This window comes from Tamandua tetradactyla, chromosome 6, assembly GCF_023851605.1.
Source record: "Tamandua tetradactyla isolate mTamTet1 chromosome 6, mTamTet1.pri, whole genome shotgun sequence".
NCBI classification, from domain to species: Eukaryota; Metazoa; Chordata; class Mammalia; order Pilosa; family Myrmecophagidae; genus Tamandua; species Tamandua tetradactyla.
The window spans coordinates 1,590,518-1,613,774 of NC_135332.1; the positions used below are offsets into that span (position 1 = coordinate 1,590,518).

At 50.8% G+C, this 23,257-nt stretch overlaps 2 protein-coding genes across 20 annotated transcripts in view; one reads left to right on the plus strand and one right to left on the minus strand.

The window, feature by feature from the left end:
- TOM1L2 (target of myb1 like 2 membrane trafficking protein) overlaps positions 1–13,352 on the minus strand; it is a 123,028-nt gene extending 109,676 nt beyond the window's left edge. For 5 of the 10 annotated variants that reach the window (XM_077163397.1, XM_077163393.1, XM_077163391.1 and 2 more), the window contains exon 1: positions 13,064–13,228. In XM_077163397.1, the coding sequence (XP_077019512.1) occupies positions 13,064–13,115 (52 nt within the window). In that variant the 5' untranslated portion in view covers positions 13,116–13,228. Of the gene's footprint in view, positions 1–12,502; positions 12,584–13,063; positions 13,229–13,330 lie in introns of those variants that run through there. The other 5 variants (XM_077163392.1, XM_077163389.1, XM_077163388.1 and 2 more) reach the window with 2 other exon arrangements.
- Positions 13,353–13,361: 9 nt separating this feature from the next.
- Positions 13,362–23,257, plus strand: part of DRC3 (dynein regulatory complex subunit 3) — a 64,440-nt gene continuing 54,544 nt past the window's right edge. For 7 of the 10 annotated variants that reach the window (XM_077163377.1, XM_077163376.1, XM_077163385.1 and 4 more), the window contains exons 1-4: positions 16,903–16,977; positions 17,286–17,461; positions 18,944–19,060; positions 21,901–22,067. In XM_077163377.1, the coding sequence (XP_077019492.1) occupies positions 16,922–16,977; positions 17,286–17,461; positions 18,944–19,060; positions 21,901–22,067 (516 nt within the window). In that variant the 5' untranslated portion in view covers positions 16,903–16,921. Of the gene's footprint in view, positions 13,877–14,342; positions 14,359–14,447; positions 14,507–16,902; positions 16,978–17,285; positions 17,462–18,943; positions 19,061–21,900; positions 22,068–23,257 lie in introns of those variants that run through there. The other 3 variants (XM_077163379.1, XM_077163378.1, XM_077163380.1) reach the window with 3 other exon arrangements.

The following is a 23,257-nucleotide window of genomic DNA, read 5'->3' on the forward strand; positions in this document are numbered from 1 at the left end:
TCCTTAAGGATGACTTCATCAGGAAAGGGCAAGTCTTCCTGAAAAGTTCTGAAATGCCCTGGGGGGTGCTTCTTGTGGCTCCAGAACAAAGGGATACAGAACAGTTCCCCAAAGGGGCTTACCATCTCCTTGAGGAGCAGGGCCCCAACAAGGACCACCATGTGGGCAGAGCCTTAGGCATTACCTGGCTCAGACTCAGAAGGAAGTTTCTGCCAGCTAGCACACACAGAGACAGGATGTGGGAACAGCAAATGTTGTAACCGAGAATTCAGGATCTAAGGGATAATTCTGATCACTGAATCACTACATAAATATTCCTTTTTACTCTGTGGCATACTGGAGTAGACCGAGGGAAATTCCTGAAATCTCTAAATGGTAATTCAACTGCCTCGATCTCTCATGACTATGTAGCCCTTATCTTCTACCCCTGTGATTGTAAAAACTCTGTGACAAACCTTCATTTGTACCCAGTTATCCAGTTTTTCAACTTTAGAGTCTTGTTAGCACTAAAGACAGCCCCTAATGTTTATTAATGAAGGGTGTGGTGTCAGCCAGAACTAACCCACCCCTAGTCCACAGTTATCAATCTTGATAATTGAGACTGGATCTAACCAAAATGGGCCTGTCTGACATGCGAAGTAGTTCAGACTTTCATGTAGGGGTCACCTGTACCTCGTTCTGCTATTTTCTTACCTACCTTCTCTAAGCATGTAATCAACCAGCTCATGCTCAATAATTTCATCCCTTCTAATGACATCATCTGGGGCCACTGTGCTCATTATCGTAAACCCTGCCCATCTTTATCTCCAATGAAACTATCAGAATTACTGCAGTTCAATGAGACAGATTTTAGGCTGCTACACCATCTGCTGTCCTACTACGTGCCTAGTAATACACTCTTTTTCTCTTTGAAACCTTAATATCTCAGGAATTGGTTATTGAGCAAAAGAATCCACAGCCTTTGTCCAGTAACAATATCACAATCTCAATGATCTGAACCCAGTCCCCACAGCACTGTGCCCGCCTGTTCCCAACAGCCAGACAAAGCCAGTGTGGTGTGAGAGGAAACATCTGGGCTGTTCTGGGAGGCTTTCGCTGCATTTCAATCCTGGTTGTGCACCTACTTGTTACATTATTCTAAGGTAGTCCCAATAAACATAAAAATGCCCAGCTCATAAGGTCAGAAGGAGCCAATGAGATAAGATCTTAAAAGGACATGGCAGACTGGAAGAACAATCCAAGGAGAAGGAGGAGGTACAACAGAGAAAATGGCTCATTTGTCAAAATGAGCATAGCTCAATCACTATATTGATATTCCATCTAGCCTCCAGTGTTTTGGAGTAGCTAGAAGGAAAAATCTAAGATGATGGAATGATAGCCCATGAAACTCTGGGATCTGTTCTGTAACTACTTATTGAAGTATGCTTTGAAAATTATTCCTTTTTCTTTCTTTGTTTTGTATACACGTTATATTTTTACAATTTAAGAAAGTTAAAAAAAAAAAGGAAAAAAAAGACCACAGCAGGTAGTCTGTTGAGTTTTCCCTCTACCCTCCTTCTACCTAGCAGCTGGCGAGCTCCTCTCTGGGAAGGCAAACACATTAATCATCTTTGAATTCAAAACCCCAGCCCACCATCCACCTAGTATTTAGATAAACAGTCAGAAAACTATCAAATACACATGACACCAGTGTCTGAGGGCTTCTGGGCAGTTCTGTGCAGCGGGATGGACAGACGGCTCTAACCAAGGCACAGGACAGAAGAATGAGTGCCACACGGGAGCCCCGAGCACAAGAAGCAAAGGCAAGGAGAGAGGCAGGCACAGGCAGGGCATGGTGGAGGTACCACTAGTGAGGGTCTCGAATGCCAGCCAGAAAGGAAGTATTCCAGGAGGTTTCTAAGAGGCGTACTTGTCAGAAGTTCCAAATGGCAGCAGAGTGTAAAAAGGGCGGGAGAATGGAAGGAAGGAGTCCATGCGGGCGTACCACAGTACACCAGGCATGACCAGAGATGAACTAGGTTAGAGGAGGTGACAATGAAGACAAGGAAACAGACATCATGAAAGTAAAAAACAAACACACACACACAAAAAAAAAAAACCTCACAGCAACACTGGGCCCCACATCAAGAGGGTCCACAGAAGTTCCAAGGCACAGCACATGTCCTTTGTCCATCTGCTCAGCCCCTTCCTGCTCTTCTCTCCTCTCATCATTGCTCAGCCCTGGAGAAATCTGTCTTTATGCTCAAAAAGGGTTAATGAAGTGGAAAGGATTGTATCTCAAGGGCATCTTGTCAGAAAAGTGCCATGACAAGTGACATTTTTGGGTGTCAGAGTCGGTGTCTCTCAGCTGCCAGTGAATCTGACTTGCCCACTTGACAAGTGAGAAGACTGTGACACCGACTATTAGAGAAAAAAATTCAGCCTGGAGTCTGGAAATCAAGCTGTTCTCTCCATCTCTTCCATCGTGCTCAGCAGACCCTGTGGTGGTCCACCGGCAGAAGCCCTCTCTTCTCACAGCAGTTCAGAGGGGTAGGAGAGCCCCCAGGCTATGGCCTTTGAAAATGGCAGGCAGAGAAGATAATGTATGATTTCTCAGGACTGGAGGGAGAAAGCAGAAAGTCTCTTCAAAATATCACCAGGACTCAAAACAAAAGGGCACATAATATGTGACTCCATGTATCTAAACTTCCAGAACAGGCAAAGCTAACCTATGGGGAAAGAATGACAATCAGCAGTTGCCTACAGATGGGTGTGATGGAGGGAAGCGCTGGCTCTTCTGGGATGACAGTGACATTACCAATGGATACAAATGGGTTTTCTGGGGTGACAGTGACATTCTTGATTGGGGTGCATTACGAGGGTGTACAGGTTTGGCACAATTCACTGATAAACTGTAATATTTAAGATCTGTGCAGTTCACTGTAAGTAAGCTACACCTCAATGAAAAATATTAAAGGCATACACACATGAATATATATATATATATATTAATTGGCCACAGAAGAAAGCAGAATTTTCTAAAGGGGCTAAAGTTTCTAGGAAACACTAAAAGCCACTTTGTATTCAGGCGCTAGAATTATTGACTCCCTGAACTTGAGGCCCGGGGTTGAACTTAACCCTGCTGTTCAGCCCACGCCTTTCAGAAGGTAGGACGTGACCTACCCAAAGGCACAGCAAATTAGCAGAAGCGTGACCAATCCCAGACCAAGCCTGGGATTATTTTCTCTGTTTTAGACCTAAGCCAAAAAAGTAGTAAAACCAAGGATGAAGGGTGATTATATAAACTAATTTCATTTGAATCATCAAATCTGGAACTACACAGTCCTCCACCAGGCCTGGTTTAAATCAGGCAATTAACTTTCAAACAATAAAAACGGGTTTGCCTTTCGTGAGGCAGAATCAAGAACGGGCCCTCCACAGAGAGGCAGACTTACTCCTTCTTGCTTAGCCTAGTCTCCCAGCCCATTCCCAAACACCTAAAAGACTGGCAAGAGGCAGGGAGATAAGCTGGAAGACATTTAAGGGTCAAAAAACTGAACTCTACCCCCAGCTGTGCCATAACTCTCTGTGGAACCCAGTTGTTCTCTGGGCCTCAGTTTCCCTACCTGTAAAAATGAGGGGGTTGGACCACATGCTGCTAAAGGCCCTTCTAGCTAGAATCCAGTGGCTGTTTTTGGAATCACTCATTTAAGAATTTCCAGGGTTAACATGAGGGATTCTAACTCTCTAGAAGCCACAAGCAAATTCAGCTTTCGAACCCTAAGCAACATCATTTCTCTGACCTCATTTCTTATTTTGACTAATGACATGCCAGATCTCTGTGTGCTTTCTCCTTTGAGAAGCAGCAAAAAAACTCAACAGCGTTCTATTATGGGGCCCTGCCCTTGTCCCCAGCTCTCAAAGACTTGCAGCCCAATTCTCTGAGATGAAAGAATCAGTCTCTCTCCATTACACTCAATTTTAAACCAAAACCCAAAACAGGATTTTGATGGGCCTTCCAAACTACAAGGCTTGTGCTTCATTAATGATTTAAAACAGCAGCTGCTAATATCTTACTAGCAAGCTGGTCAGTTAGGCAGCTTAGCATCTGCTTAAACCCCTTCTCTTCCTCCATCCAACATCGCTGTTTCAAAGCAAATCTAAAAAGAAAGTGAAGTATACAGGTTTTCCTTCACTAAAAAGATTCTCAGTGAGTTTGTAAGAAACTCTCAGAAAACTTGCTGGGATGCAGAGGACAGAGGAAGATAGAATTTCACCGGGGGACTGAACTGGGTGCGTAATTTATAATCTTAAGGCAGATTTGAATTTGGGACAACCATTAGTAGATTTTCAGTCACCAACTCCATTCATGGATTTATTCATTCAATTCCACAAATAATTACTGAGCTTCATAGAGTGTAGTGGTTCAGAGCACCAGCTCTGAAGCCCACAGGCCTGAGTTCAAGTTCCTGCAGAAACCATGAGAATTTGGGTAAGTTACTGGTCTTCTAAGGCTCGGTTTCCAGGTCTAAACATGTGAATGATGGTCACCGCCTTACATGGCTGTTGTGGGGATGAAAGGAAATGGTGCATGTGAGGTACTGACCCCAGCACTCTCAGCATCATTGTCACCCACCTTTGTGGCACTGTGCTAGACTACAGAAAAATAAGAGCAGGAGAGAAAGTGATGCTCTCGGGGAACATTCAGTCTAAATGGTGCAAGGGGAGAACTAGGACACAGCACACTGGTATGTCAATTTTCAGTTACAAAATGCTGTACACACAGCATTTCATTTGATCCTCTTAACCACCCTGTAAGATACGGCACAGCAAGAATTATTGTTTTCAATTTACAGATTAGCAAACTGAGATCAGAACAGGTCATGGACTCACACAAGCACAGTCAGGTACAGAGACAGAGATGGGACCGATCCCAGTCAAAAACAAAAACTGCCAAATGCTGGAAGAAAACAATGGGCGCTGATGCTCCTCTAGAATTCATCAATGGGCTGAGCTATCTGTGTGGAATTACCGTTTGGAGCCAGTTGAGGCCCATTCTTATCCAAATGCAAGCAGGTCATGCTTGCTGTCTAAGAGGCAGTATGAACAAATGCTCGGGGGCTCCCGGAGTGCAGAGCACAGCACAGCCAAGGTAAGCCACAGAGCCATCGGCAAGTTTCCTAACCCCTCTAGGCCTCCATTCCTCTATTTGTTAAATGGACATAATACCAACGACTTAATGGTATTTTAATGAGATAATGTGTACCTGGTACATGGCACAGTTCAATGAAGGGTGGCTAATATTTTCAGCTTTGAAAGGTTCTAAAAAGTAAAGTGATTTGCATGAACAACTGCAGAGGACACTATCACACACTGTAAAGGTCACAAGAAACTAGAAAGTGCACATCCTACCCTTAAGGAGCTGCAGTGTTATTAAAGAGATAAGGAAATAAACACAAAATTTAAAACAAGAGGAAACAGCCCAGATGGGAGGGAAGGAATCAACAGATGTTGAAAATATTATTTGAGTGCAGAATATTGTGCTAAGGACTTTTCAGACACTATGTCATTTAATCGTCACAAAAACTTGGAGAGTAAGGAATATTACTGTCTAGATTTTCTAGGTGAGGGAAATGCCAAGTGAATGATGTGGATAACCAGCACTGGGTGATCTAGGAAGGCTGACTGGAGGAGAAGGCAAAGGTTGACAGACAGTAGGCCAGATGATGGATGGAGCAGTAACACAAGCACCAAGTCTGAGGCTGCTTTGTAAAAGAGCACTCGTCTAACCACAACACACTGGGTCAGCAGGAAGAGCTGAACATCCTTCAACTCTTTTCAGATGACTCGGGTAGTTCAAAACTGCTAGGTGACTTGTCTGCTAGGTCAAGAGTAACAACCCTTTTCCTTTCTTTTCTTTTCTTTTCAACAATCATTAATCAATGTTTCTCTGGGTGTTGTGTGTATGTCCCCTTCTTCACTTAATATCTCAAGTCAAAAAAAAAGTTTAAAAGCAAGTAGATGATACAGAAATCTGCTAACAGTGGTTATACAACCCTGCCCACGTACTTCTTTATGTGAAATATGAATCTCAATGAGTTTGTAAAGAAAAAACATTACAGTTGTTTTTTCCTTTTCGCATTTTTCTATATTTTCAGATTTTTCTACATCGGTTTCTATTGGGTTTTTAAAGCAGCACGATATGAGGACCCTCTCAGGAAGGCCTGGTGAGTGTCTCGTCTCCTGGCCTTGGACGTGGAAAGCAGAGCAGAATAACGAGCAGGTTGGCCCTGAACCACATGACTTCCCGTGTCTGGGGTTTTATAACCTGCCCGGATGGTTAAGGACAAATGTTCTCAGCAGCCAGACTTCTTCCCAGTGCTCCATCCATCTGCCACAGCACCCCCCTGTCTCTGGGGCAGGGATTCATTAGGAGAGCTCCTTCCCCTGATCTTCAGGGCCCTGGCCACGGAGGAACTGGCCCTGTCTGCTGCCAACCACACAAATGGGGGTTTTGGCGGTGCGAGCAGACTGACCTTTGGGTGACTGGCAAGGTAAACTCTGCCTGCTTCAGTAATGACATCCGTGCCATTCCTCCCACAAACTCTCCCAGTGCTTCCAAAGGGACAGTCCAAACTCCCTGGCCCAGCATTTGAAGTCCTTCACGATCAGGCCTTAGCTAGCTTCCCATCCTTACCTTTTAGCACTCCCCTTGGCAAGGCTACTAGAACCAGTACCTATTGCCCCCACCTGCTCTGTCACTCAAGCCACGCCTTTGCTGAGAGAGCAGTCTAAGCATCCATTTCTAGCATCCAGTTTCCACTTCTAATGAGCCAAACCCACCACCTCCTCCTCAGCACTTCCTGAGCTCTTCCCTCCCTCCTGGTGCTCCCCCCACCCCCTCCCTTGCTAGGGAGCCAGAATGCCTGGATTCAAGCTCCAGCTCTTTTATTTCTACTTGTGAGACCTTAGATAGGTTCCATAAATTCTCATTGCCTCAGTGTCCCCATCTGCCACAGCAGAGGTAAAAGCAGAACCTTTCTCACAGGGTTATGAGGAGTAAAAGACTAGGACATAGAATATCTACTTAGGTTGCTGGCATATAGTAATGCATTACCAATCTTACAGGAAAAAAAACAACCACCTTTAGCCATTAGTATGACTCCTGGAGGTGGCCCCTCCCCTCCCCTGTTCCCTTCCTGCATTTATCCACCCCATCTTGTGGCACCACTTTCAATCTTATCTGAACCAGGTTAGCCGCTTCACTAGACTGAAAGCCTGGTAAATGCTTAGCTTGGTACATACAGAGTCAGTATAGAGTCGCTGGAGGAATAAACAAATTCTACATAATCACACTTATAGTTTGTCCCCAAGAAAGACCAAATTTAATGTTTGAAGGAAGACAAAGAGGAGATTAAAGAAGCAGAAATTTTATTCCACAGCAACAGTTCTCAAAATGTGAGTCCAGCATCAATATTCCCTGTGTCATGGTCAGGTTCATGTGTCACCCTGGCCAGGCAGTGGTACCTGTTTATCTGGTTGGGCAAGTGCTGGTCTGTCTGTTGCGATGAGGGCATTTCATAGAATTAAATCATGATCATGTTGGCTACATCCACAGCTGATTCCATTTGTAATCAGCTAAGGGGTGTGTCTTCTACAATGAGTGACGTTTAATCTAATCAATGGAAGGCTTTTAAAGAGGATCCAGAAGAGAAAGGCTTTCTTCTCTTCCTGCTTCAGCCAGCGAGCCTCTCCTGTGGGGTTTGTCCAGACCCTCCATCGGAGTCGTCAGCTTCACAGCCTGCCCTACGGATTCTGGACTCTACGTTCCCACAGTTACGTGGGACACTTTTATAAATTTTATATTTACCGATATTTCCTATTGATTCTGTTTCTCTAGAGAACCCTAACTAATACACCATGGAAATGAGTCAGAAGTGCAAATTCTCAGGCTCTGATCCGAACCTACAGAATCAGAAGCTCTGGGGATCAGGTCTAGCAATCTGAATTTTAAGAAGCCCTGGAAGTGATTCTGATGACTGGATCCTGGGAGTAAAAAGTAACTGGCAACGCAGAATAAGCCCTGGTCCCAGAGTGGATTCCACGTATAGACTTTGGACCAGGCTTTAGCCTCAGAGCCTCAACTCTCTCACCAGTGGCACAGGGACAATAGCACCCAACTAATTAAATGTCCTGAGGACATTTGCATATAGTTGGAGTGTGATAGATAAAACTTCCTTCTATGTCTCTTCCTGCATATCTCACAGGGTTGGGAAAACTAATAAAATTATGGAAGCAAAAGGGATCTGCAAATTGCCAGTGCCATAGCAATGAGAGGGACGGCCTGCATTCACAGGACACCAGCACCACAGAATCTACAAACACAAATTTTCCAACAGAATATCTATCTGCTTCTTACATGTTTATTCAAGCAGAACCATAAATAGAATAAATGATTCTCTCCCCACACCCCCAAAATTCAGGCCAGACTTAACCATTTACTTATCACTGATCTTCCTATGCAAAATTTACTCCTGGGAAAGATTATCTGAAAACTTCTTCCAGCCAAATGCAAACATTTACAAAGTAGCACTGAGCTGGTGTACAAAATTCCCCATGGATGACATCCACTTCCAAGCTGTTGCCCAGAGTGGGGATTAAGACAGTAACATTTTAAAACTTGTTTCAGAAAAGAAAGTCAGGAATTAAAAGTAAGTACTTTTTTTTGGCCCACATTTCCTAGTTCACATCACTGCTCCCCGGCTCTCTGCTCTCACTTCACTCAGGACACACTCTCCAGAAGGCAGGCAAGGATGGAGGCAAAACATGCACAGATTCCTCATTCTAGACTGTGGTCTGGACTGCTAGTTCAAGACGGCAGAATGTTCAACCCGTCAGCACCACCTGAGGCAGGCAGGAGAGGGGTACTAAGTGCTCTAACTGCCACTCAGACTATAACCCTCACGCTGTGAAGCTCAGCAATGCCTCCTGGGAGGGCATTAACGCCTACTGCAGGCTCCCTGGAGCATGATTTTAACATTTGTACCCTTAGATCTGGGCAGAGGCCTGGCACAAGAGACCCCTCACCAATGTTTACATAGGACTGACCAAATTATCTGGGTATGAGGCCTCATGCAACTGTGGGGAGTCAAGTCTTTAAAGCGGGGTAAGTGAGGCCCAGAGTGGCAGCTGAAGAATGCAGCCCTGGACACCACCCACCCAGAACCGGGCGTGCATACTGTGAGTACAACCCTCCCAGCCTCCATCCTCACAGCCACCTCTGCCCCACTCAGACTGGCATCCACAAATACACCCACCTCCCTGCCTCACTCACCCGTCCCAGCTTGCATTAGCCTTCTCTCCCACACCTGTGGAATTCCCACCCAACCTGCACAGCCTGCAGACTCAATTACAATCCACACTACTCAACTGAGTGCTTCACCACAGACGAGCTTCATTGCTTCCCGCATCTCTGTATCCTCCAGAAACTGTAAACCCCTTCAGGGCAGGAACCAGGCAGAAATCCCAGCTTCCCAGCTCGCTCTCTTCCCAGCAAGTTAACACACTCTTTCCTCGTCTCTAAAGCAGGAAGACCAATAAAACTTTGCAAAGCAGCAGTAAGGAAGAAATAAGGGTTTGGGAATTGCTTCTCACAAGCCATAGCCACTGCTCTGAACCCCACCTTTGTGTTATTTTATTTCTGTGTGCCTCCCCCTCCCACAGGTGGCACACCGGGTTGATATTAATATCGCATGCTGTCTCCCATGAGGGCGCTGCCTGCCCAGCACACACTTCTAAAAGAATACTATCAAACATCGTGGAAATCACGCTCACATCCTTGTCCCAACAGTACAGAACATACAGTACACCCTCATTCTGTCCTCCAGCCATTTATCTTAACTGAACCGAGCTGAACTGTGAAATCCCCAGGGCCCTGCCTGTTGGTTCCTTCCTTAAGGGTTAAGCATCTTTTATGGGGGACGTAGATGGGCAAGTTGTCTCAGCATATTCTCCCCTTACAGAAAATTCCACCCTAACAATTGTTCTGCAGCGAACTGTCAGCTACAAAGTAGCGAGCCTCTACATACGTCCCAGGCACTATGTTGAGTGTTTCATATACATTATCTCACTTGATCCTCCTTCCTCTGTGAGTATTAAAACATTTCTCTCTCATTCACTCTCTTTTTAAACAGAAAAGCAAAGGAAGGGTACACAACCTCTGGAGGCACACAGCCAATAAACTGGAAATTTACAAATTCTGTCAAATCCTGATATGCTTCCTTACTCTTGCCACTGCCTACATGGCCTCCATGTATCCCTTATTTTAGCATATTTTTAAGTTTCATTTGGCATGTCAATGGTGTAGAGTTTCTTATTACAAAGATGTAATGCCCGGATACATCCCAGAATATGTTGAGCAGATAATTTTAAAAGTACTGGCAAAGTCCCTTGAGAGATGGGAGAAAAAATAGGGAACTATTAAACTTTACCACTGGGGAAACCCCTGATATTCTCTCAAACATTAGGGACTCACAAGTCAATAGGCCAAGCCCTTGATCTTGAGGCTTGCTCTTGTGAAACTTAATTTATGCAGTGGAGAAGCTTAGCCTACCTATAGGTATGCCTAAGAGTTACTTTCAGAGGACCCTTTTTGTTGCTCAGATGTGGTATCTCTCTAAATCCAACTCTGCAAGTGATATCATTTTCCTCCCCGCTAAGTGGAACATGACATCCAGGGGTGAAAGTCTCCCTGACAACATGGGATATGACTCCCAGGGATGAGCCTGGTCCTGGCACTGTGGAATCAACAACACCTTCCTAACCAAAAAGGGGAAGAGAATTACAAGAAATAAGACATCAGTGGCTAAGACAGTTCAAATAGAGTTGAGAGGCTACTGTGGAGGCTACTCTTAAGCAAGTTTCAGCTAGAAATCTTATTTACCATGGTTTGCCAAATCCCAACCAAAAACATTTCTGCCTAAAGAACACCTAGGACTCTATCTGAGATTCTACAAAGGTTCCATGCACTTTATGATTACTTTCCAGAAGCCTGCCAATTCCAGATGGTTCCTAGGCCAGATAAGTCCTAAAACCCAGAGGGGCCAGCCTCTCCAGAACATGAACTAGTTTCACCCCTCATCTCATATTATCAACAGCATTTTCCAACAAGAAAAAGTTCAAATGGGCATAGCAAAAATACCCATAAAGATTGAGAGAAAGAGTAAAGGAGAAGGTGGAGTTATAACAGAGAAGACAGGATTCAACAAAGGAGCATGACTGCTGAATCATTATACTGATATTTCTTTTAGTCTGCAGTGTCTTGAAGCAGCTAGAAGGAAAAATCTAAAATTGTGAAACTGTAACCAATACCAAACCCTGAACTCTGTTCTATAACTAATTGTTGCAATGTGCTTTGAAATTTATTGCTTTGTATATATGTTATATTTCACAATAAGACAATTTTTTTTTAAGATGTGAAGAAAAAAAAAGGAGTTTGGTGACTCTCTTCATTAACGAAGCTGGAGTTCACAAACAACTGAGATGAGATCTGGGGAAAAGGCTGCCATGAAAAAGCACCTGAGGAAAGCAGAAAAGATCGTGAGGGAGAAGAAAGGAGACTGAGAACAAAACAACCCAGTGGGAAGCAGGGGAACAAATGTCATAAAGGTGGGAAAAGACTCTTCCAGGACCCAGTGTCCATCACTGCTTTGAAAAGTCACTTCCCCCAAAAGGAAAGTTTCCCAAACGCCAGTTAGCCAGCAGAAGAAGTCCCAGGTATTTTAGAGACCCCACCAAAGCCTGAAAAGTGAGCTGGAAATTCACGAGCAAATTAGGAAATAAATCACTGCTGCCTACACCAGTCAGGCCAAGAGGGACACCAAAGGTCCCTGCTCAAAAGAAGACGTCTTACCAGTCCTTCCAACAACCAGGAGACACCAGTTGTAAAATAAACCAATCAACATTCCCTACTGGTCCTCGGTTTTGGGAGAAAAGGCAAGCTGCTGTCTTTGTAAGGAAACTTGTTTTGGAGTAACCACTTTGGGCTTTTCCTAAAGCTCAGGCTTTCCCTATCCAGTGGACTAGTCATCTCTGGTGCCCCTTTGGGAGTCTGCGACAGAATTGACAGGTATTCTCGAGTACCACTCTCTTCCCTGCAGCCCAAAGAGTTCAGCTTTGGCAAATTTTATAGGATGGGAGCAATAGTCAACGTGCCGAGACTACTATGAGGAATACCAAAACTTTATAACTTAACGGGTCATAGCACATCTTGCCTCCAAACACCTCATTCGACAGACAGGGAAACTTCACACTAAAAAGGCCAGGGACTATCACAAGATCATAGGGAGGGTCGCTGACAAAGCCAGAACTGGAGTCCAGGCTTCCTGACTCCCGTCCAGGGTTCTTATCATTAGATACCACAGCCTTCCTTCTTTCCTGGGAGGCACTGCAGGCATGCCAACCCTCTGCCAAGATAATCACCCTCTAGGACCAAACGCCCTCCATCCCATCCCCTCCTACAGACTTGCTGAGACAGAGATCCAATCAGCCGGTCCTAGAGCAGGGGCATTCTCTGGGAGGGTGCCCAGTCCGAGGGCTGCCGGCACTGGAAAGGGGAGACAAGGAAGAGAGAGACGGGCGGAGAGGAGGGTTACTGCGGTGACATCCCACAGGGGGCTGCGGGGACTGGGTCCTGCGGGCAGCAGCAGCGAGGCTATCGGGCTGGCAGCGGTGCCCGCCGAGGCTTCTCCCAGCGGGGGAGGGGTAAGTACACGGCGTTGGCACCACCTCCGGGAGAGGCAGGAGGAGCTGGGCCCTGGCGGGGGAGGGACGTGCCCGGCATCTCTCAGGGGTGCCGCCTGGCAGGGTGGCACTGGCACCCACGGGTGACACAGGCGCCGGTGAGGAGGCCCGGCTCCACCGTGAGGCGCCAAGAGCCTCCTGCAAAGACCCGCCGGTGGGGTGGCCCCGGGACCCGCTCGCCCGCGGGGTGGCCTCGGGGCCTGGCGGAAGGCCGCGGCCCTCACCAGCGCCTGTCAGCAGGCGCCGCCCCCAGCCCCGTCGCGCGCCCCACGCGCGGCCTTACCGAGGCACTGTCCCACGGGGGTGCTGAACGGGTTCCCCAGCAGGAACTCCATCTTGGGTGGACTACACGGCAGCGGCCCGGACCCGCGTCCTGTCGCCGCGGTCTCCGCTGTCCCCCGCCGCGCTCCCGACCTGACTGACGCTTGCCCACACCCCACCCTCGGGAACGCCGAGCACCGGGCCCTTGACCCCGCCCCGCTGTTGCGGCCCTATTGGGCAGTTCCTTGCATAGCGCTCCTCCGATTGGCCTTCGCGAAGCTCCACCTACCCCGCAGCGTCCGACTGGGCCCGGGGCGAGCTGGGTCTCCGTCAGGCGTCTCCGTCAGGCGTAGCGGCACCTCCCCTTGCCCGCCTCCAAAAGGGAGTCTGTGCGTTTTGATTCATCTAGCTATTGGTCCATCTAAAGATTCCTGATTGTTACTGGGCAAGAGAAGAGTCAATCACACGTAAGGGGCGGAGAAAAGGTGGTGCTACGAAGAACCCCGCCCAAAGGAAGTTCTCATTGGAGAAACTTTTGTTTTCTCTGAGGCTGATTGGTGTTAAGCGTCTTTCCCCGCCAGAAGCTGATCACGTGGTCCATCAACTCCCCCCCCCCCAGGAAGTCCACCTTCTGACTTCCCTTTAGCAACCAAGTGGCTGCCTTTGGTTCCCCTAGCAACCGGGCGACGCGGTGCTGTGCTGACCCAGGCCTGCGGGCCGCGCTGCGAAGGTAAGAGCCGGGCGCCCAGGCGACGGAGGACTCGCCTCCGCTTTCCTCTGTCCTGGGACGTTTTGCCTTGAGGCGTCCGCCCGGCCCTTCTCGGCTGTGAAATGAGTAAATGCTAAAGGAGTATTTCCTCAGGGAACAGGCCCAGAAGGGATTTTTAGGGGTCAAGTGTTCCATACCCCCAGTCTCCGGCTCTGACCCCTTTCCTAAAAGGAAAAGCCCCAGTTCACTGATAAAATCCAGAATTTAGCATCATATCCGTCAGCTTAACTCGTATTAATTTATTTATTTTCTTCTTCGTATTCTTCTTCAGAGCTTGGGACGTGCTCTGGCTGGGGAGATGGACAGCCAGGTTCCATGTGGGCCTCTGTCCGTCGCTCACTGGACAAGTTCCTTCCCCTCCTGGGGCCTCGGTTTCCCTATCTGGGAAATAAGGGCACTGAGACTCCAGAATTAAGGGGACAGGGGCCTCCAGAGCTGATGTTTTAGATAATGGTAACTTGAGACACAGAACTAAGTGGCTGGTCGACCTGCTTCTTGTTAGTTTGTGGCCAGTGGGGATGATATTTTTCAGATCCAGCTGATCCCAGGTTGTTGTTTCCCGGGGCCCTTCTGGATCTGTCCCTTGGGAGGAAGCCTCTCCATTGACAGAGTGTAAAACTCTCCACCACCTTCCCAGCCTTCCAGCCCTGGTCTTCAGTGACAGCTGTGTCATCAAGCAAGACCGCAGGAACCCAGGTTGGTTGGTCAATTGCTGAAAAAGTCCCCTTGAGGAAGGAGTGTCTGGGCCCTGCCCTTAGTCCAGAGCAATTGGGAGAAACACTGCACTGTGGCAACGACAGTCCCCTCGATGAGTCTGAATTCAGTAAAGGAGCTCTCGAGTCTTATTACCTGGCCTCTGCCATTGAGGCTTGGGCATGGTTCCTTAACCCTTTCTAACTAGTTTCAGTTTTCTTATCTGGAGACCCAGGGTGATTAGACGTACATATAAATTAAGTTCCTAGAGAGCTCTCACATCTACATCTTACCATCAACCCTCGTCATTTCTTGCCTCCCTGCTCTTGCCATTCTCAGGACTGCATATTTTAAAATTAAAAATGATTGTGTCATTGTCCTTCATAAGCCTAGGATAAGAATAAAACCCCTTCAGGCCCCCCCGAACTCACATCACTTCAGCCAAAGTGGAACGTGTCCTGTTTTCCCCCACAGGGCTGTCACCATGCAGTTCCCTCTTCCTTCTTTCCTACTCCTCCTTCAACTCTCAGCCCTGTCTCCTCTGCTCGGGGGCGCTAACATGTGCTCTAATGGTTCCCTATACCTATGATCTTGGCATGCTTTGTGATGAAATGCTTGTAGGATTATTTGATTCACCTCTGCAAAAGAGGTGAGGAGAACTCTCTGTTTCCCTTACAGCACATAGTAGGTACTCAGTAAGTGTGTGTGGAAATGAACAATATCCAGCAGCTATGCGTGTGTGTTCTGCTGTTAATCCTCTTAAGCTGGCTCGGGAGGGAGGCCATACCTGCCTTTTACAGATGGGAGAGGGAAGGGTTGGACAGGTGGAGTGAGATCCCAAAGGGTGCGCAGTCGGGACCCCAGGACCTGCCTGGGTGATCTCAGCACTTGCGTCTGCAGCAGCCGTTCCTTAGTGTACCGTGACTGCCAAGCGTGACTGAGAGCCAGGTGCCCGGTCACAGGTGTCCGGCCTTGACCAAGTGGGTGATAACAGCAAGGTTTTGAAATCAGAAAGCAGAACCCTTTCTCAAAGTGTGGTATCTTTCTCTGAAAAAAGCACAACCATGTTGCAGATACCATCTGCTGAATGCAGCACATTAAAATCTCCCCCAAGGCAAATTGATAGTAAGTAACATAAAACCTTAAAGAGAAGCATTGCAGAGAAGTGGGGAGATAGAGAGAGGCAAGGACTGGAAATGTCTATGGGGATTGAATCAATCAAGCCCGAGGAGGAGGAGCAGCCAGTATGGAGAAACTGGAGAGCGGGATAGGAAAGGGACAAGGTCTTGGAGGATGAAGGCCCATGCAGGGAAGGGGAGGAGGGCTGCACCTCTTCCTGGGGGAGGATTGGAGGCTGTAGGAGGGTAAAGGCCCAGGGGTAAAGGTAAATGCCACCCCACCCCATCCAGAACTGGGGGGGCACATAGCATGCCCAAATTGCATTCCCTGGTGTGGTGGGGAGGAGGTGAGAGAACAGGCAGACGGTAGGCGCCCCTGAGGCCAGGCCCACCGGGTCTTCAGTGGACATCATCACCCAATGTCAGGATTCTCTCCAGCAGTGCCCAGTGGAACAAAAGCCAGGGGGCCGGGGCCTCCCAGGACCAGGGACCAGCAGGGCAGGTAGGACATGAAGGTCCTGAAGCCCCAGAGGCCCCGATGTGGGGGAGGTATGCAGGCAAAGGAAAGAGGTGAAAGCCAGGAGGGGAGAAACAGGTGGAAGGTAGGGGGGAGAACTGAGTTTCCAGAGGGCTCAGGAGGCAGAATCTGGGTGTTTCTAGGAGACTGGCAAGAGAATGTGCCTTCCTGCAAGGCCAGCCCTTCAGGACCTTTCTGCCGAGGGGATGGTGAGGTTGAGAATGAAGTTGGGGTGCCCCGGCTTCCCAGGGCTATTGGCTCTGTCCAGCCGGAGACAGTTGTCTGGGGAGCTGCCCTGCAGTGTGACCAAATCCACCAGGGCAGTTCCCCTCCTTTGTAGGGACATCTCAGCCAAAGCCCTTTGGACTGTAGCCACAGAAAGCCACTTACAGAAAAAAAGGCTGAATGCGGGAAGTCCAGCCCAGAGCCAGTTCCCAGCTGGGTCACCCATGGGGTCCTGGAATTGGGGACAAAAAGGCGGGCAGGAAGCCGGCAGCCTCGGCCCATTTCAGTATGCCTGTCCGTGCTGCTCCGGCTTGTTTCCTGGATCACATAGGCGCTCATCTCTGCTTCTCTGTACGTCTGCCACGTTCCCCTCTTGCTTTCTCTGCTGGATCGTGTGCCTGGCTGCCCCCAGTTCCCTGCCCAGCTCAAGCAGCCAGCTCTGACGCACATGCTCATACCACAGCCCCACGGACACATTTCTCAGGGGGAGAGTAATGGCCAGCTGGGGTCAGGCTCCGCCTACTCCCTGGGCAGCAAGTGTGGTGGGGGAAGGCGTACATGTGTGGCTGCCTCGAGAAGAGGGCAAGGCTCTCAGAGAAAGGGGCTGCCGGCTGGTAAGGCCGAGGGAAACTGGTCAGTGTGGGTCCTAGGAAGGGCAGACCAGGGTGGGGGCAGAGAACAGAGACCCAAGAGAGACAGGGCCAAGGACAGCAGTGTGGGCCCTGCGGCCCCGGTGAGGGTCATAGCTGGGCTCGAGGGGGATGGGCCCAGACGGCTACCAGGAAAGGTCTTGGGCAGCCTGGGTGGTACCCACTATCCCCCAGTGCTCAGGGCCAAGGGGGCTTCGGAGAGGTACCTGCAGGGAGACCCCAGCCCCACCCCGTCCATCCGCAAAGAAGGAGCAGATTGTGGTGCTTTTCAGGGAAGCGCCAGGCAGGATGAGCCGGCTCGGCAACTCCATGGAGCCAAGGGTGCTGGACGACGACCTGCTCAAGCTGGCTGTGAGCGAGCAGGGCCCCCGGGAGGAGGCCGGGCAGCTGGCCAAGCAAGAGGGCATCCTCTTCAAGGATGTCCTGTCCCTGCAGCTGGACTTCCAGAGTACGTATCCCTGGGGGGCCTGGGGCCCATGGCAGCACAGGGGCCGGCTGGGGTCTGAAGGTGCAGGAACAGCGTACATGTTTTTTTTTTTTTTTTTTTTTTTTAAAGGAAAGACAGAGAGAAGGAAGGAAGGATAGAAAGAAGGAAGGGAAACATCTTTTTAAACATTTTCTTGTTTTATTGTATTTTGTTTCTCCGTTTTCGTTACATGGGCTGGGGCCGGGAATCGAACCGAGGTCCTCCGGCATAGCAGGCAAGCACTTTGCCCGCTGAGCCACCGCGGCCCGCGCGTACATGTTTTTTAAAATGAGAAATTTCCCAGAAGTGGCTATAAAGTGCAATTAGCAGAGGGTCGTTAACATTTAAATCTCCAAAACAGTCCTGATTCCCAATAAGAACAGAGGAAAAGAGCAGCCGGACCCGACAGGCCTGGTGCTGTGTCCACCACACCAGTACACATTGGCATCCTGGGCGTGGAGGTCCCGGGCAGCCAGGGCTGGGAGTTGGGGGCTCGGGAGGAAGAGGAGGGTCTGACACTGGGGGAACAGCTTCAGAGGCTGGGCAGAGGGTAAGGGGTGTGGGACCCGGCCTCCCCCAGGGAGACCCAGAGGCAGACCCTGCCCCTCCAAATGAATAAGGAAACTGAGGCCCAGAATGTGTGGCTATCAGAGTAGTTTTTACCCCTTTCATTAGTGTGCTGTTTTCTTTTAAGGAGCATATTCTAGTTTTATAAGTTGTAGAAATTATAATAAAAAAGCAAATACAGAAAAAACAGGGAATGAGGCTTCTAGAAAAAACTGGGAGACAAATTTAGGCCTCTGGAATCATATGCGGTTAGTATTTGCTTATTTATACTTAGGGGTTTTCAGAACTCTTTTGGCTGCAGAAGTGACAGACACAAAGCCCTAACTGGCTTAGAAAAGGAAATGGATTGGCTGATGTGGCTGGGGCAGGTGGTCTTCCCACATGGCTGGGTCCAGGCGCTTAAACCGTGTCAAAACTCTGTCCCCCTCTGCTGCTTGGGGCATTTATCCCATCCCCCATGCATATATGGACACTTGGGGTTTTCCCGTATATTTCTGTCCCTAATGTCCCTGTAGGTATCTTTGTTTGTCGTGTGTACAAGTGCATCTCTGCAGATTCCTTGTCTGTGGGGTCAAAGGGCACAGACCTTGAACATTTCAGTGCCACAACTAAGCTGTGCTCGGACCCACCCACCAGCAGCGCACACAGGCCCGGGTCATCCTGCAGTCTCGATTCTGTCTGTCACCCCTCGTCTCTATCCTGTGCCCCAAGCTGAACCAGGCCCCCATCGGGTCCTCCTGCATCCCCAGCACACTCACAGGGGCCACGGCCTTCCTGTACCGGGGACCCTGAACAGCTAGCACAGCAGTCTCAGTCCTCGGGCATGTTCGTGCAGGGCCCCGGCCCTGCCACCGGCCGCGGCTGGCACCCACCGAGGCTCTGCCCACGTGGTTCCAGACATCCTGCGGATAGACAACCTGTGGCCGTTCGAGAGCCTGAGGAAGCTGCAGCTGGACAACAACGTCATCGAGAAGATCGAGGGTCTGGAGAGCCTCACGCGCCTGGTCTGGCTGGGTAAGGCTCCTCAAAACGGACCTCCCGCCACAGCGATGCCCACCGCCAGCCTCACTGGCCCAGGGCTCGCCGGGAGCCAGGGGCCATTGGTTTGGGGACCTTCTGCTCCTGCCCACTAGGGACAGCCACGGGCTCTGCCTGTGTCCCCCAGATTCAGAGCCAGCCTTGCCCCACCGGGCAGGTCAAACCAGAATGAGTAGTCTCAGCTGCTACTGCATCCTGAGCGCTTACTATATGTGAGGCATGTCCTCTGGGCTTTCCATGGGAGGCCTTGCCATCCTCCCTGCACCCCACTGTGGAGCCCGAGGCCACAGCGAGGAAGGTGGGGGGCATTGCCTTCCAGCCCCAGCCACTGACTCTGAAGCCCACGTTCCTTCCCTCCTGTCATCTGCTTCCCGCTCACAGGGCAGCCCATGGGCACACCCCTCAGTCTGCAGGCCCCTCTCGGCCACCCGGTGCTGCAAAGCCAGGGCAGCCCTACAGGCAGGCACGTGGCACCATTTCACAGACACAGAGTCACACAGTTGCAGCAGCCGAGGAGGCGGACACCCAGGCCCAGGGCCCTCTACCCACACCCACAGACACTGATCCCTGGGCTTGGCAGCCCGAGCCACGTCTGTCCACGGGTGCCAGGGTCAGCTCAGCCCCAGGCCACCCCCCTCGAAGGGCAGTGGCATGCAGGCCCTGGAATCGCCTTGAGGGCCAGGAAGAGTGACCAGGCCCCGCTGTGCCCCCATGCGGGTCTGCTGTTCCCCACCTGCCCACCCAGGCAGAACCTGAAGGCTGGACTTTGTTTCCCCCATTACCAAAGCTTACCTCCCCACCATTCAGGGCTCCTGCACCCGCAGACAGAAAAGGCGGGCTCAAAGGTGGGTGCTGGTTGATGGCCAGTGCTCCGCAGTGTGGGGGTGAGATCAGAAGGGGAGAGCACTGGGTAGCAGGAGTCAAAGGCAGGAGCCAGCCTCTGTCCAGACTCAGTCTAGTCGCCCAGAGCCCCATCCACAGCCTTCAAGAACTGGGGCCACCTCGAATGCAAGGGCTGGGGGTGGGGATAGGGAAGGTGGCGTTGGATGGTTCAGCGCAGCCCCTACACCTGCCCACACAGGTAGCCTCTGGGGGTCAGCTTCCCCGGGCCTGGCCTGGGCTGGAGGCAGCAGGGACAGGTTCGCAGAAGTGGATCACCTGTCCCTGTCCAACCTCACGTTCAGTGATGCGAAGCCCCATGTGGTGGCAGGAGTACCCGCGCCACTCCTAGGGCTGTCCCCAGCCCTTAGACATTTGCCCGGGCTGCGCTGGTTGCAGGGCTCAAGGGCCTGGCTGCCCAAGAGCAGAACCTGGTGGCCTGGTGGGAAAGCACGCTGCTTCACCTCTCTGAGCGTAGGAGTAACTGCCGTGCCGGGAAGAGTAACTAAGGCAGTGCCTGCCCAGGGCCTGGCACAGAAAGCGGGCAGTGGCCTCGGACCGTAGCCTATCCGCTTCCCCAGATGGGCGGAGGAGGCTAAATTAAGATGTGGTTAAACCCAAGTTCCCAAATCGCCTTTTAAAATGCTATTGCTTGCTGTTACCATCATCCTATCTCCAAGCTCAGGACAGATTCCCCATTTTGGTCCCCACTAGCTTCCCAGGACAGGATGACGGTCCCAAACCCCAAACAATCCTAAAAGCCAGTAAGTGTGGGGGAGGGGGAGGGGCATGGAGAAAGCACTTTAATTCCCAAAGATGTGAAACCCGGGCTGGAGAGGGCACTTAAGTTTCCACTGGGCTTGGGGCCGGGGAGGGCCCCCGAGCTGGCAGACCCTGTCCTGCCCACCTCCAGGGAGCAGACCTCGGGCACCGCATGGTTAGCGGAGGTGGGCTGGGGGGCAAGCTAAAAATGGGCAAGCTGTCTGAGCCTTGGCTTCCTGGTGGGTCAGGAGAGGAGAGAAAATCTGAACTGCCACTCCAGGCTGTTGTCAGATGACGGGCACAGGGGCGTGTCATGTAGTGGCAAATGCTAAGCCTGTACTAGGAGGTGTTAATTCTGAGATGCCCTTGGGCAGGGGGAAGGGGACAGCTGCAGCTGTGTCCGCCTGGGTGACGCATCAGCCAGGGTTCTCCAGGATACAGAACCAACAGGACAGGTGTGTGTGTACGTGTATGGTACATATGTGTATACGTGCGTGTGTGCATATGTGGTGTGTGTGTGTAGAAAAAACTTTATTATGAGAAATTGGACCCCATAATTGTGGTGAGGGCAAATCCAAATTCACAGGGCAGCCAGGGGCTGGAAATTCTGGTGAGAGTGAGGTTGAATTCTCAAGTGCAAATTCCTTAGGCTGGGGAACTCAGAAAGGAGTGGAGAGTGTAGGCGTCGCTCCTTCCACTCTCTGGAACCTTCCATCCTTGGTCTGAAGGCCTCCAAAGATGAGATGAGACCCACCCACAATGTGGAGGGTGATCTTTACTTAAAAGGCAACATCCAGGCCAGTGTTTGGCCCAACAGCTGGACACCACAGCCAGGCAGGGTGACACGTGAAAGTCGCCCTCCTCGAGGCTGCGCAGATTCAGACCTGCTAGTGCCGGAGCAAAGGCCTGAGCTCCTGCCCCCGGCCCCCAGCCAGGGTGAGGTTCAGGTGGGCTTCTAAAACAGAACCAGAGAGGATGGCGCCAAGTTTGCTGCCAGGGGAAAGAATTTATGCAAGGCTCCTACAAGGACCCTGAGCCGCTGGGCAGCAAGTCGGGTCTGGCACCAGCAGCTGGCTAGCAGCTCACGGCACACACAGGAGCCCACAGGTGCTTCACTTGGGACAATCCGTCCCCTGAGCTGGGCCTTGTGCCCTCGGCACCCTCTTCCCTTCCAGATCTGTCCTTCAACAACATTGAGACCATCGAGGGGCTGGACACGCTGGTGAACCTGGAAGACCTGAGCCTGTTCAACAACCGAATCTCTAAAATCGACTCCCTGGATGCCCTGACCAAGCTGCAGGTGTTGTCGCTGGGGAACAACCAGATCTACAACATGCTCAACGTGAGTGGGGCGGCTGCGGGCGCACCTGGGCTTGGTGCTGGGGGAGGACGCTGCAGGCTTAGGGCTCTGTGTCTCACCCTCGTCCCAAAAGAGTCCAGCCTCTAGGTGGGCCCGGTGAGAGATCTGGTAATGTTAAATCCCACACCCAGCCCAACAAAGTCCATGTGGGGGCCATGGGGGCCAGTTGGCCGCCTCCATGTCAGTGACGTCCCTTTTCATGTCTCAGCCTCACACTCGATGAGCAAACACTCGCCGAGGGAGGGCCTGCCAGGTGTGGGCATCAGTACCGAGCTCAGGGGGCACAGAGATGGACAGGCCGTGGTCTCTTTGGGGAGACCAGCACATGCCCACACAGTCAGCACACAGGGGACAAGGAGCCAGGGTCACTCGGAGTGATAAAGCAAGGCCTGTGGGGGATAGGGGAGGCCGTGGGAGGGGCAGTGGGCATGGGTCATCTCTGCAGACCCCTGCCCACCCCCACCACTGGCAGCCAGGCTCAGCCCACTGGACTCTTGCACCTGTGGCTTTGAGACTTGAGGGACAGTTGGGCAGGTTCAGAGCCGCTGGGCCGCCATGAGGTCCTGGGTCAGAAGTGACCCACGGGGGTCTTACCTGACCACTCTGGGGGCCAGGCTCTGGCTGGGACCTGCTTTGCCAACCTGCTTGCCGGTCCTGGGAGCTTCCCAGCACCCCTTCAAGGTTCCTCTCCAATCTAGGCACGCAGAGAATCTGGGCTCAACCTCAGCTCTTATAGGACTCCATTTTCTCACCTGGGAGGAGCCCAAACCCACCTTTTCAGGCTATCCTGACAATCACATGAGGTTGTGAATGCAGCACACTTCGTTTGGGTCTAGCTGAACATGCCCCTGGCAAATGGAGGACTGCGGGAGCTGAGCTAGTTCCTAGGAGAGTGGCAGGGACGGAGAGGTGACCTTGGTTCAGACTCATAAAGAGAGTGCTAGAATTTTGCCAGTCAGTAGGTAGAAAAGGCTGCCCGAGAGGAGGGAATGGAACAAGCGAAGGCCAGGAGGTGAGCCTGAGAAGGCTTGCCTGGCATGGAAGGTCACCAGAGGTGCCCGAGGTGTGGGTGGTGCAGGGGGCCCCAAAGCAGGAGCTGGGGCCCGGAGGCAGACACCCTCAAAGGGCAGGGGCAGCTGTGGGGAGCTATGGAAGGTTTGAGCTGCGGCGTG